The sequence below is a fragment of the Gallus gallus genome, chromosome 2 (genome assembly GCF_016699485.2).
Source record: "Gallus gallus isolate bGalGal1 chromosome 2, bGalGal1.mat.broiler.GRCg7b, whole genome shotgun sequence".
NCBI lineage: Eukaryota > Metazoa > Chordata > Aves > Galliformes > Phasianidae > Gallus > Gallus gallus.
The window spans coordinates 19,562,759-19,576,571 of NC_052533.1; the positions used below are offsets into that span (position 1 = coordinate 19,562,759).

Sequence of the window (13,813 nt, forward strand, 5' to 3'; positions counted from 1 at the left end):
TCATGTTTAGTAGTACTAATTATAGAAAATGCTATCACATAGCAAGTCTACATGTTGTTCAGTGTATACCTTCATATAACCAATTATTATTACAAATGAAGGCTGTAAGACAAGCACTGTTCATTAGCTACTAATTAACCAAGACTTCTCCTGTGTTCACTACACCTGAGAAAGAACACATGATAAAACTTACAAAAATATGTTTGTTTGTTTTTCCTAAGTGAAGGCCTTTATATATAAATAACTGCATTAACTTACGAGCAGTGTGCACAACCACAGACATTAATTGCCAAGCCAGCACTTACAAAAGCAGGCTATGGAATCAAGAACTTAGCAGTCCAGGGATAGGACCACAGCACCATTAATCTAAGACTATTTTATTAAGGAAGCTATTTCTAAAAAGTAATAAAGTGACAATAAAGATTGGAAATCAAACGATCTTCTGTATTTGTCAAGTACAATTTTGAAAAATGTTAAAAGAACAAAAAACCCACACCAAAAAGACCCCACCAAAATGCAGTAATTCATAAGAACTTCCAATTATGTGAGCAAATAGATGTTTTAACTGAAACAATATTTGAAGATTGTTGTTTTTTTCTTAATGTTTTTAAAAAGATCATTTGAGTAATTCTACACCAAAGAAATCACACTTACTAATGCTCAGTTCACCAATTAAACTTCAAGTATCCCTACTGTAGACAGAACAAATATCCTTACTTTCATTTCAAATTAATTAGTCGTGCGTTCCACAAGAATAAAATTCTACCTATTAAGCACTTTCTCCAGCCCATGCTACACAAACATTAGGCTGCAATTCTGCTCTAACAACTTTATAATCAAAGCTTCAAAGGCAGCACAGTGAGGGGGGTAACAAATCAGTAGGTGGGAGGTTGGGCAGGGTAAGGTAGAAACTTTGATATTACATACTACATAATATATTCAGAAAACATTTGCAATAAAATTTGGTTTTACAGTAAAATAATGCATCTGAATGGTAGGTACATCCACTATATCTTACTTAACAAATACAACATTAACTGCAATTGGAAGCTAAAATACTACTGTGCACAACACATTTCTTACATTGTCAGTAATTTATTCTCTGTTTATTATCCAAGGCAATCACCTGTCAGGCTCAAGACTAACACGGTGACTCAGTTGGTCTGCTTGCTCCATTAGAAACCAGTAAGGCAGAGCATCCTGATCACTCTGAGACACTCTGTGATGACTACGTAAAATGCTGCTTACATTGGGTAACTTGGGGGGTAAAAAAAGATGGGAAGTAGTTTGGAAGACTGCTCTTGAACAACAGGCATGGAAACTACCACGGAGAATCAGCTGACCAAGTCTAACAGGCAGAAAAACACATTGCATCTAATGATAACAACCTTAGTTTTATGCATCTTTTCATGTTGAAAAGGCAACTTGCTCAGCAGTTTCAGATACTGCCAATGTTCCCAAAACACACAATGCAAAAAACACACAATGCAACTCTGCAGAACTGCATTACTTAATAAAAAACATTCAGAGATTATAAAGCTTTTTCTATTGACTCAGACACATTTTAGATCACTCTAAGAAGCTGATATGCAATACGGCACCCAATCCCACACTGCATGTGGTAATACTTTACATATGCTAATGTAAAAAGGTGCATTATTCAAAATATTACTGCATTTACTGTCCTTAGGCTGTTTTCTATGAAAATCCTATCAACTCTAATCAATGAGTTTTGAACTTCACTAAAAATTGCAGTCTTCTTTTAGTTCACTAAGAGCAGTCAATTAAAAAGGGAGATTTAGTGAAATTCCAACTCTTTTTGTTGGTTGGATCAAAGAAGAGTCAATTAGAAGATGACTTTCTGTAACCAAGCTATAGCATTATAAATACTAACAGTAGCACAAGTGTATATATCCAGCTAGCAATTCCACTACTAAACTACAGTTAATTTATCTCAGGAGAAAATAAATCTTTGCAACACAACAGGCTTTCAACAACAACTCTGAAAGCAAACAAACAGATAAACAAGACAATGTGCACTGTAACAGTATACAACACAACGTTACACTTCATAAAGAAAAATAATCCCTTTGGGTGTATGGTGATTTATGTTTAAAATGTTGAAAGGTGTGCTATCCAAAGAGTGTTCAAAAGAAAATCAATGAAGTGGAGACAATACAGTATAAGCTTCTCCTAAGAACAGTTTGCATTAGACAAGAATTGGTGAAAAAACTAAAGCAGAAGCCAGTTCCAATGATTAGTATCCTTGCCACAATAACTTAAATTGCAGAAGAGTTATTAAGTGTAGCATATCTGATTTAAACTTAGTGGGAAACATTGTCTTGCTTTACCTTGCTATACCATAACAAAATCCATACAAACAAAGAAAAGTCACTATCAGCAAGTTCTTAACAGAATGTGCTGTAAAGCAATGAGTCAGCTGGCAGCGTATTACAAGCAGGGTAAGTATCAGAAAGGTTAAAGTCACAGCAGGATAAAACCACTGTTGGTTTTTGTTTTGTTTTGTTCCGTTTTTAAAATCATAACAGAAACTCCAGCTGTCACGGAGAAACACAGCTGTACATTGCGAGATCACTGGCTTTATCTGTATTTCCAAGCAGCTGCCTCTTGCAGCTAAATACATTTAAGCACTGTTTCGGGTAAGCCGCTGTGAGGCTGAATCTTGCCTATGCAAAAGCGGGGAAATAGAATACTGAGGCCTCCAATAGCACTGTTGTTGTTACAGACTCAGCATCAACATAGATGGAATAGAAGTACATTTCACATACAGAGAACAACACAAAACATTAATGACTTACCAGTTTTAATTTTTACTGGAGTTCCACACAACAGCACAGAAGTCTCAATATACCATGTTATTCATAAATACTCCTCTAGACACCACCTTAATCCCAAGGAACAAGTTAATTTGTGGACCTGTCCTCTGAAACAGCACCAGTGGCATAGCTCACTTTTTGAACCTCTTCCTTACCTGAATCGTTACAGGGAATGCTTGAGGAAAATGTCTTTTCAAAATGTCCAAAGTCTAACACATCACTGAATAAAAACACTACAGATATATCAAAATATAGATCTTTAAAACATATTTTTCACTTGCTATTTCAAATTATACTTTAACTCTTCGTGTACTAAAAAAAATATGAAAGCTTGCATAAAGTCTCTGAGAGAGTTCATTAAAGCATCACTAATGGAAGCATTAATAGTCCGCATTAAAGGTGCATTTCATTTAATCACATTTTTTTAAATGAACATTTCTTAAAGCCCTGATGTCAGAAAATAGTTTCTCAAAGCAAGGGGGAGAAACACACATCCTCACTGCTCACTGTACAAAGACACTGGTGGTGAGTATAAGGAGAGGCAGAGGATGCTTTAAACTTCAGTTTCAATCAAGTGTTGACGCAGTCCCGTACAGTTCTCCTTATCACCAACAGGTGAAATACTGGCTGGAGAAAAGGATGATAAGGTGGGTGGAAAACTGGCTGGGCTGCTGAGCTCACAGAGTTGTCAGCAGTGTGCAAATCCCAGCTGGTGGGCAGTAACTCGTGGTGTCCCTCAGGGAATTCCTGGGACTGGTGCTGCTAAATGTCTTCAGTAACGACCTAGATGACAGGAGGCATCTTTCCTGACAACAGTATGCTGGAGGAAGCAGCCGATATACCAGAGACCGGGGCTACTAGAGGGATATGGACAGTAAGGAGAACGGGCAAACCAGAACTTCATTAAATTCAACAAGTGAAAGGCAAGGAATTGCATCTGGAGTGGACTGCACCAGCACAAGCCAGGAGCTGACTGCCCAAAGAGCAGCTCCACAGGAAGGCTTGGCAGGACCCAATGGGTGATAGGAGTGTAGCTCGGCAGCAAAGACGACCAAACAAATCACAGGCCGTAGTAATGACAGCACAGCCAGCAGGGCCAGGGGAGTATTCCATCCTATCTGTACAGCACTTGTAAGACTGTGCTGGGACTTTGCTCAATTTTGTGTTCTCCCATACAAGAAGGATGCTGACACATCGCAGCAAGTCATCAAGATGGCAAGAGGGCTATCAAGATGGCCAGAGGAGAGTCACATACAAAAAGACACCAACATATGGGTTCAGTTTTTAGAAAGGCAGGGTAAAAGCAGACCTTACTGCTTTATACATCTACTGAAGCAGAGAACGCTGATGAAATCAGATTCTTGTTAGAACTGCAGTCATGGGGTAAGACACAACAAACAAGCTGGTACAAGGGAAATTGCAATCATACAGTAGAATCATTCATTTATTTACTTGCTTACTGTGAGGGTAGTTAAATACTGAAATGGATTGCCCACAGAGGTTGTAGAAACTCTGTCCTTGGAGGCATTCAAGACTCGGCACAGTCCTGAGCAACCTGATCTAATTAAATCTGTTTCAAGTAGGGGGGTTGGACTAGATGACCTCTGGAGGTCACTTCAAACCCAGATTACGATTGTACAAGAAAAAACCCTGATGATGTCTGCTGGATTTACAGTGACACTGACAAAACGTATCAGCTTGTTTATTCTATTACACTGATGAAAAATTGCTGTTTGCAATTCCTGATTTTAAGAGACAAGGAAAGAACTGTAAAATATTTGGGCAGAAAATCCATACTTTCCTTTCACTGTAGTAAATCTACTCCAGTAAGTACATAAAGTAAATTAAACTGAGCTGCTTCAAAAGTCTAAACAAGTCAGAATTTTCATTCTTCTCATCTGAGTATAAGATTGAAATAACAAAATTAACAACGTTTGTGGGGGACAGTTTCTAAAATCACTTACCCTGTGCGTGACTGTCCAACTTTATCACAAATGTCTAAGATGAGGCCCCAGTCCTCTGCAGTGTTCATCTCACTGGTTGCTTTCTCTAATGAACAAAATACAAACGTAATAAATCAAAATACAAACATAATAATTTAACAAAACTGACAGTAAAGATGTTGTAATGCTATTTCTGTATACAACTAAGCATATGACATTGTATTTTTAATACATTCATATAACTGTGGCAACTAAATATTTTTACCTTTCAAATGCTCATTTGCAGCTGCGAAGTTAAACTGACAAGCAAATATATACTTGTTTTTTTTCCAAATAATAAATGTGTATCTAGAAGTATATCAACTATCAACAGATTTATTTTTTTTCTTCATTTGGAAATGTAAGTTTAAGATCATATGAATACCCGAAGCAGTAGTTCCTGTTTGCAGCCAGAATTTACCCCATCCTCAGACAATAAGTTGCTGCATCATACATTTCCTTTCTATGTCTTTCCTCCTTTCTCAGCAAAGAGGCTTCAATAACTCATTGAAAGGTTGGTGATTATTATCTCCTCGTTATTATCTCTGCTTTGCATGACATATTCCACTTTTTAGTTACAAAGCTAATCAGATAAAATCCACTGAGACCTTTTCGTCCAAATCTTCTGAACAGGACAAGAACAGTCCCTCCTGAAGAGTGAAGAAATAAAGATAGGTGGAAAACAAAACACAGAAGGAAAAACAGACTCCCTCCCTGTTTTCCCCCAGAAAAGCTTAGGTACACAGAGGGTAACAATAAATAAAAGTGATAAAGAAAACTGAGGTTTAAACTGCAGCTGGATGGAGTGGTATCTAAAAATTGATAGTGCAGGTCAGGGCTGGAGACCAGAAGGCTATTTTCAAACAGAATCACCAAGGTTGGAAAAGACGTCCAAGATCACCCAGCCCAACCACCCACCCACCACCACTATTTCCCACTAAACCACGTCCCTTAGTACAGTATCTAAATGCTTCTTGAGCACCCCCAGAGACAGTGACTCCACCACCTCCCTGGGTAGTCCGTTCCAGTGCCTGACCACTCTTTTGGAGAAGAGATGGAAGGAATGATGGGCACAGAACTATAACCTATACCTGCTTCATCTAATACTCACCTCAGTCTGCAAAACATGCCTCAGCAATGAGTACAATCCTTCCCAGTGTGTTTAGTTTTAAAAAGGAAGGAAAGATTTCCTGTAGAAACTTCACTGTCAGGAAAGATTAATTAATCCAAACTAGCATTTGCAAGACGACGGAGAAGAGAAAAACTCTGGATAGATGCTATGACAACATCTGGCACTAAGAAGACAAGCATTTTATTTTGCTTTCAGTCCACTATTGTTCCAAATCATGCTTAGGGTTAGCAGAGCCAACAGCCAGAGAAATGCCTCCATTTTTAAACCTTGCTCATAAAGGAAACACAATGCAGTCAGTATACAAACTAAAAATGCCAAAAACATGAGAACGGAGCAATGAGATTGTAGCCTGCCTACGACAACAAACATTGTTCTGTTCCTCCAGATTTATATTCTGTAGTTGAAGATACTTTACACAAAACACTGAGCCCAAGCAGAGTTGCACCTGAGCTGCTGTGCCTGCGATGCATTCCCTGCAACTGTTGTTCAGCACGACCCATACCACAGATCAGCTGCAGAGGCAGCTCAGTTCCAGGGCTCCTGTTGCAGCCCGCTGCCAGTCCTGCTGGAGCTGGACCAGCTCCACTCCGTGCCTACAGAGCACCCTGCAGAGCCCCTGGCTCCAGCCAGGCTCAGGGCTTTGTAGCCTCGCACCGTGCTATGCTTCAGCAGCCACAGAGCTGAGGAATTCAACAGGGTGGAAACTTCAGGCTCCTATGCTGTGCGTAATACTGTCTGTACTTCTGGCAAGAAGTAATTCTTCTCTTTACACAGCGTCACCATAGAGAAACAGCACGGCAAACCGTCAAGAAAAATAATGCATGCTTTGAGTTTTAAAACAACACCAAGCTCTTTTTTATGCTGATGTAAGCAGTTTGGCTAAAACTACAGACATGATGGTGATTGATGACATCCCTAGTTCATACCAACCTCACAAGTTATGACCTTCACTCTAATTCTCAATGAGAATATTTTGCAGGTGTATCCACAAATACAGTTACAGGTTTATTATCACAGCTACATCATTTCTTGAAAGTTGAATTCTATCTGGTCAGGTAATTGGGCTCCGTGGGGCAGCAGTCATGGCACCCAGCTGCAGGAGTTCAAGAAGCATTTGGACAATACCCTCAGACGTGACATATGGTCTGATTTCTGGGTGGTCCTGTGTGAAGCCAGGAGTTGGATTCGATGATCCTTACACGTTCTTTCCAACTCAGGATATTCTCATCCTATGATTGCCTAAAAACCGCCCATTGCTGCAATGTCTCCATCACCAGACACTAAGAGGTTCCTTACCACATGCCAGCCTGGAAGCCAGTGTCACTGAGTACTTTCTGTCTTCTCTAGTAATAAGCACCTATTACTTCCCTTGGATAAAAGTTAATAATAAGACACTCGCAGTGCCCAAGCTGAGCTAGACTGACACAAAAAAGCCACTCTCTGAGCATTAGTGCATGGCTGTCACCTTTCCCCACCCCAGGAACAGGAGCAGCAGGGATGCTTGGAGGAAATTCCTGTGTTGCATCAATGTTTCAGAGACAAAATTACAACTAAGAGCTGTTTAAGTTCGATTACTTACACAGTTACCACGTAATGCTCTTCTCTGACACAAGGCACACACCTGCAGCCAAAACTCCCTGCACTCACTCAGCATTTGCACACTCCAGCTGACAGGTGGCACCCTGCCCACCGGCTGGTACCACTGGCACATCACTATCTCAGTGACAGGGAAGGCAGCACAGAGACTTGTACCTGAACTCTTGTGGTAGCTTCACACAGGAGGTGGAACCTGAACTCAAAATGTTTTTCATCCTCCCTTCTCTGATCAAAAATAATTCTGTCATTGCAATACCAGTGCTTACCTCAGACCCCCCACACACACCTCACTGCTAAAACCTTACCCAATGACTGCCTGCCAGGGAAGATCAGGTAACGCTTCAGACTGCACTGAAACAACCCTTAAAGACAGCACTGGCTCCTTCATGAAATCAGAGTTCTTTAAAACTCACTGACTGCATTTCAAACACAAAGAAAAACAGAACTCCATGACCCAGAGGCATACGTTACCATACCCTGTCCCTAGCATCCCAGAGCAGCTCTCCCACAAAGCTGTATCACTAATACACCAGAGCATAGGAGGTTTTTTTTTTCTAGCATAGGCAAGGCCTATGAATTAACACTGCAACACAAATACAACACATCGCATTTTTCAGCCACTTTGCAAGGCACAGACTGTGGAACCACCAGTCTTATCCCTTTGTGTTTCTCCTGTACCCATAAGAGCTGGCATGCCAGCAGAGGTGTGGCTGGAAAGCTGCCTGATGGAAAGGGACCTTGGTGTACTGTTGGACAGTCGGCTGAATATGAGCCAGCAGTGTGCCCAGGTGGCCAAGAAGGCCAATGGCATCCTGGCTTGTATCAGGAACGGTGTGGTGAGCAGGACTAGGGAAGTCATCCTGCCCCTGTACTTGGCATTGGTGAGGCCTCAGCTCGAGTACTGTGTTCAGTTTTGGGCACCTCAGTACAAGAAGGACATGGAGGTACTGGAGCAGGTCCAGAGAAGGGCAACGAGGCTAGTGAAGGGCTTGGAAAATCAGCCCTATGAGGAGACGCTGAGCGAGCTGGGGCTGTTTAGTCTGGGGAAGAGGAGGCTGAAGGGAGACCTTATTACTCTCTTCCAACCTTAAAGGTGTTTGCAGTGAGAGCAGGATAGGTTTCTTCTCACTGGTGACAGGTGACAAGACAAGGGGAAATGGCCTCAAGTTGTCCAACCTGAACTTGCCGTGGCACGTTAGGAAACACTTCTTTACAGAAAGGGTGGTTAAACACTGGAATAGGCTCCCCAGGGAGGTGGTTGAGTCACCATCCCTGGATGTGTTTAAGAGCTGTTTGGATGTGGTGCTCAGAGATATGATTTAGCGGAGGGTTGTTAGAGTTAGGGTACTATGGCTAGGCTGAAGTTGGACTTGATGATCTTTGAGGTCCTTTCCAACCTGAGTAATTCTATGATTCTATGCCAAGGGAGTGCAATTCCATCTTCAACCACAAAAAGGTAACCACGTCAACTTCAGTGTTCAGAAGAAAAATGCCTTTCTTTTGATAGAAATCTCAGCTATAACTGTATCGTCAAAAATTCCCAGGACATTCTAGTTCTAGAACATGGCGGCCTTCAAATGAAATCACTATGAGTAAATCATACTTCCAAATGCATCTTCTATCATTCTCTGGAACCCTTCCCAAATAAACCAAACCTCTGAACAATATCTGCCTTCTAAGGAAAACACCACTCCTAAGTATAAATCCTGCCTACCCCTTCTGAAACACTGTACCAGAGCTCAGATGAGCGTCACACCTGTAGATCAGAAGCTGGGACAGCAAGATACACATCCGTTGTGTTACCCTACTTACAACATCAGTTGTGGTGAGGGCGTATGGGCTCTTGCACTGAACTTCAATGGCTGTTCTTCCAATTGAAAAACGGAAAGCTTGAAAGCTAAAAAAAATAAAGGGTAGGTTTTTCTTTGTTTGCTTAACCCGTGCCTCCTGAAAGCTGCCTTGAATTTGACCTTCCTTGCCCCTTATTAAGACACCTTATCTGTGCCTTTCAAAAAATACAGGTATATAGTATTTTACATATATAGATAGATAGATAGATATAAAGGAGAAACCTATTCAATGTTGGTTTTTAACAGAAAATCTAACAGGCCATGCTGTGTAGGGATGTAAATGGTCAAAAAACACTTGTTGTTTCCAGGAACCCTGGACAACAAGACACTAAGCTGTCTATTCAGCATCAACATGATTTGTCTCAGTCTTTTTAGTGCTCCGCCTCCTACACAAACAAAGGTGGGTGCATGGGAAGAAATGCCAGCCACCAAAATGCAATTCAGAAGAATGTTTCAGTCCTACAGCCTAACCTGCAAAGGTTTACTTACAAAATGCTTGTGCTTTGCAGAGTATACAACAGTAGCGAAGAGGGTTTGGGTTGGGGTTTTGTTTTTTTTCTGGTTTATTTGTTTTGCTGCATTTTTTTTTAAGGTGCTGTATTCTTATTTCATTTTTAAAAGGAAGCTTTGGTGTTCATGCACTTTTGTGTGTCCCTCACAGGTGAATCCAGACAGTTTTTGAGCAGTAGACTGAGGGTTGATTAAAAAAAATACGTGAGAGCAATTTTCTTTAACCATTGTCATACCTGGTATAGCTACTGATGGTGCCCTGAAGATGACTGGTAAAACAGAGGTACTTATAAAATTAATGGAAGATGATGCGTTTACCACCAGCAATTCAGGTCTGATGAAATATCACTTCATCAGACATCAAGAAAACTTACGTGCGAAAGCTTTAAAAATGGATAATGTCATGTAAATCATCATCAAAGCTGTCAATTTCATAAAGTCCAAGGGACAGAGTCATCGCCAGTTCTAGAAGCAACTTAAAAATATGCATGCTGACTACTGGGTCATCATTCACTTTTCTGAAGGAAGGAGCCTAAGTTGGGGCAAAATGCTACGAAGACTTTATGATCTGCAAAGTGAAATCCAGTCCTTTATGGAATCAGAAGGAAAATCTGTGCCAGGACACGAAGATAAACAGCTCACACATTCAGCATTTTTGGTGGATTTTACCATTCATTAAAATGAGTTAAACATGCATCTTCAAGGTGAAAATCAGCTTATCCGTGCTATGTTTCAAACCATAAGAGTTTGAAATGCAACTTAAATTATGGCTGGCTGAAATTACAGCAAGTAATTTCATGCATTTTGATACAGTGGCTAAACATGGTCCAGTGAACAATGGAAAATATGCAGCCACACTCTGTTTTGATAAAGGAATTTGAGAATAGATTTCAAGATTTCAAAATAAATAAATAAATAATCTTTTTCTCTGTGTATTTGTGACCCCATTTTCAGGTTGACATAAATAAATTACCTGCAAATTTTCAAGTGGAATGCATAGAAATGCAATTAGGCATTCAACTCAAACACAAATTTGGTCATGCTTCTTCATCAAACTTCTATGAACCCTCTCTTACCAGAGAAAAATATCCCTCACTTTACAGTCACGTCTTATTCCCAAATGTGTGTACTGCCAAAAAGCAGCGAGGTGAATAACTACTGTCAAGGATGAAGCACAGGAAGAGTAATATTTCATCAAAAATTTCTGATGAACACCTTGAGGATGCACTTGGAATGGCAAACACTGCCATCAAACCAGCCTGATGCATTAGTTTCACACCAAAGTTTCACAGAGTCAAACACCCCAGTGGTATTCTGGTTTTTTTTTGTTTTGTTTGTTTGTTTTTTAGTAAAAAAAATACATCTTGAAAAAGTTGTTACTTACATACTCCAACTTTATTATTTATTTTACATGCAGCCTGTTTGCCCAATGCAGCCCAGGCAAGCCAAAAGGTTGGCCACCCATGAGATAAGGCACACCTTTTGTGTAAAAATCAATGACACTGAGAATATTCAGTCTTTTTTTTTTTCTCTTTTTTTTTGTTTATATTTAACCATTTCTGCAAGGATAACTGTATAATTAGAGGCACGTGAATATATACCAAAAAATACCTCAGCCACTTTGCTGAGGCAGTATTTCCCTCTGATTTACACAAATGCAAAGACTTGAAGCACCCACAGAATTGCTTTCTCCTCTGATTTTGTACATTGTTTAAAAAAATATATAAGCAATGCAAAAATATTTATGCTGTGATTCCACCTGGAGCTCCCCTTATGCTCAGGCGCCAGCAAGAGCAACACGCACATTGCCACATCCCACCAGACCTGCCATGCAAGTATCAGCAAGTCGCCTGCATTCTCTGACAGTTCTGCACCTGAACAGCACCATGCTGCCCGGCCAGAGCTTTGCAAGACTACCCACCACCAACACCATGTTACACTGCACGTTTAAGTTACCTGAAGTTCAGCTTTCACTGATATTAAAGCATTCCAATATTACAATTGACCTATTTGTTTTCTGCTACATGCTCTCAAAGATGTTAAAACAATCTCAGAACTTCCCCTGAAACCAACATTTAAAATCTACGTTATTTGAAGCAGTTAGAACAAATGTGAGTAAAAATTCAAAGACTATTCTATTAAACCAGGATGTTGAGCCATTCTAGTTGGTATTTACTTACTCCATCCATGGACATAACTGCCCTCCCCCTGTCACGTACCTCTGAAATGAGATACTGAAGTTCTTAGTGAAGTTACAAAGAAAAGGGTGGCTAAAGGCAGCCTTCACTTACCCAGGAAAATTACTATCAGTTTCCATCAGAACGAAAAGTCCTCAATAGTCTGTTACACCAATGTAAACACCATGGAAGCGACCCAAAATTCAGCACTCCCCATCAGCCTTCTCTCCCATTGTCTCACTCAAAGTCCTGTTTCCTTCCCAAGGCTAAATAAATAATTTCCCCTCTCTCTATATAAATATAAATACTAAAATTCCCAAACATGGTAAGCACGTATCGGTAACTACCAAACCTCTTCAGTAATTTAAAGTCCCAGAAAAATGAAACTGACTGCATTTTTTTATTGTGAATGGCAGTCACCTGCCATGTAATTCTGTCCCCATATCATTCCAGGTCACGTGATTAATTTCATTCTTTTTGTCTGTCAAAATGACCGACACATTTGTTTGACCATCCTGTATGACCACCTCTTTATATTAACCAGACACACAGAACCACAGAGAAAAACAAGGCCAACTCATTTTGATTTAAGCCAGACTGAAAATAAACCCCCAGCAGAGAGTGCATTTGTACACAGAAACTACAATTCCCTGTCACACAGTTAACTTCAGTGAAGCCACCTGGGTTGGGGTAATTCCAGATATGAGTATGGACTGGGGAAAGAACTCATAGAGAACAGCCCTGCAGAGAAGGACCTGGAGGTTCTGGTGGATGAAAAGCTGTGCATAAGACAGCAGTGTGCTCTTGCAGCCAAGAAGGCCAACTATATCCCGGGCTGCAACAACAGGGGTGGCAGCAGGCCTTCCAACACTTGAAGGGCACCTAAAAGCAGGAAAGGGACCGACCTTTTGCATGGTCTGACGGTGACAAGAGGGGATGGCCTTATGGCTTTAAACTAAAAGAAGTGAGACTTAAGTTGGATGTTAGGAGGAATTTTTTTACTCCATGAACAGTGAGGCAATGGACTGGGCTGCCCAGAGAAGCTGTGGATGCCCCATCTCTGGAATGTTCAAGGCTAGGCTGCATGAGGCCCTGGGCAGCCTGATCTGGTGGGTGGCAGCCCTGCCCATGGCACGGCGGTTGCAATTAGATGATCTTCAAGGTCTCTTCCAACCTAAGCTATTCTATGATTAGCCAATTTCTTCTACATAACTGCATTCCCATTTACAGTACTCCCAAAAAGTCCTCCTGGAAGCACTTCTGGGAGGCATCCAATGAAAGCAGCACCAGCTGACTGGAGGCAAACAAGCAGCAGGGGCAGAGCAGCTGGGACGCCATCTTCGCTCATTCCTTCAGAGGACTGTGTGTGATTTCACTGTCAAAGAGGCAGTCCAGCCAGAAACATCGCTCAGTAAAATGAGCTGGACAGAACAAAGATAAAGGGATTAAAGATCTGCTAAGAATGCCCAGCAAGCTGGGCAAAAGTGATTTAGTGACTTTATTGCAAACTGTAACAAATCCACAGAACTTAAACAACCTTTCACCCAGAGCTATTACAGCAGAGCAGGAAGGTGAGCACATCGAAGATAGATGAGACAGATGATGACAGCTCCATACACAAGGAGGATCACAGGCCAGTAACACAAACAAGTGCTGCCAGGATCTATTGCAGCTCCCCACAAATTAAGCCACAGTAGAAGCAGCATTTCAGAAAGAAGATCAGCAAGGG

At 40.9% G+C, this 13,813-nt stretch overlaps 1 protein-coding gene across 1 annotated transcript in view; it reads right to left on the reverse strand.

Annotated features, from left to right (window-relative positions):
• Positions 1-13,813, reverse strand: part of STAM (signal transducing adaptor molecule) — a 34,536-nt gene that overhangs the window by 16,074 nt on the left and 4,649 nt on the right. The window contains exon 2 of the mRNA XM_015282001.4: positions 4,802-4,886. Coding sequence (XP_015137487.1) covers positions 4,802-4,886 — 85 coding nt within the window. The remainder of the gene's footprint in view (positions 1-4,801; positions 4,887-13,813) is intronic.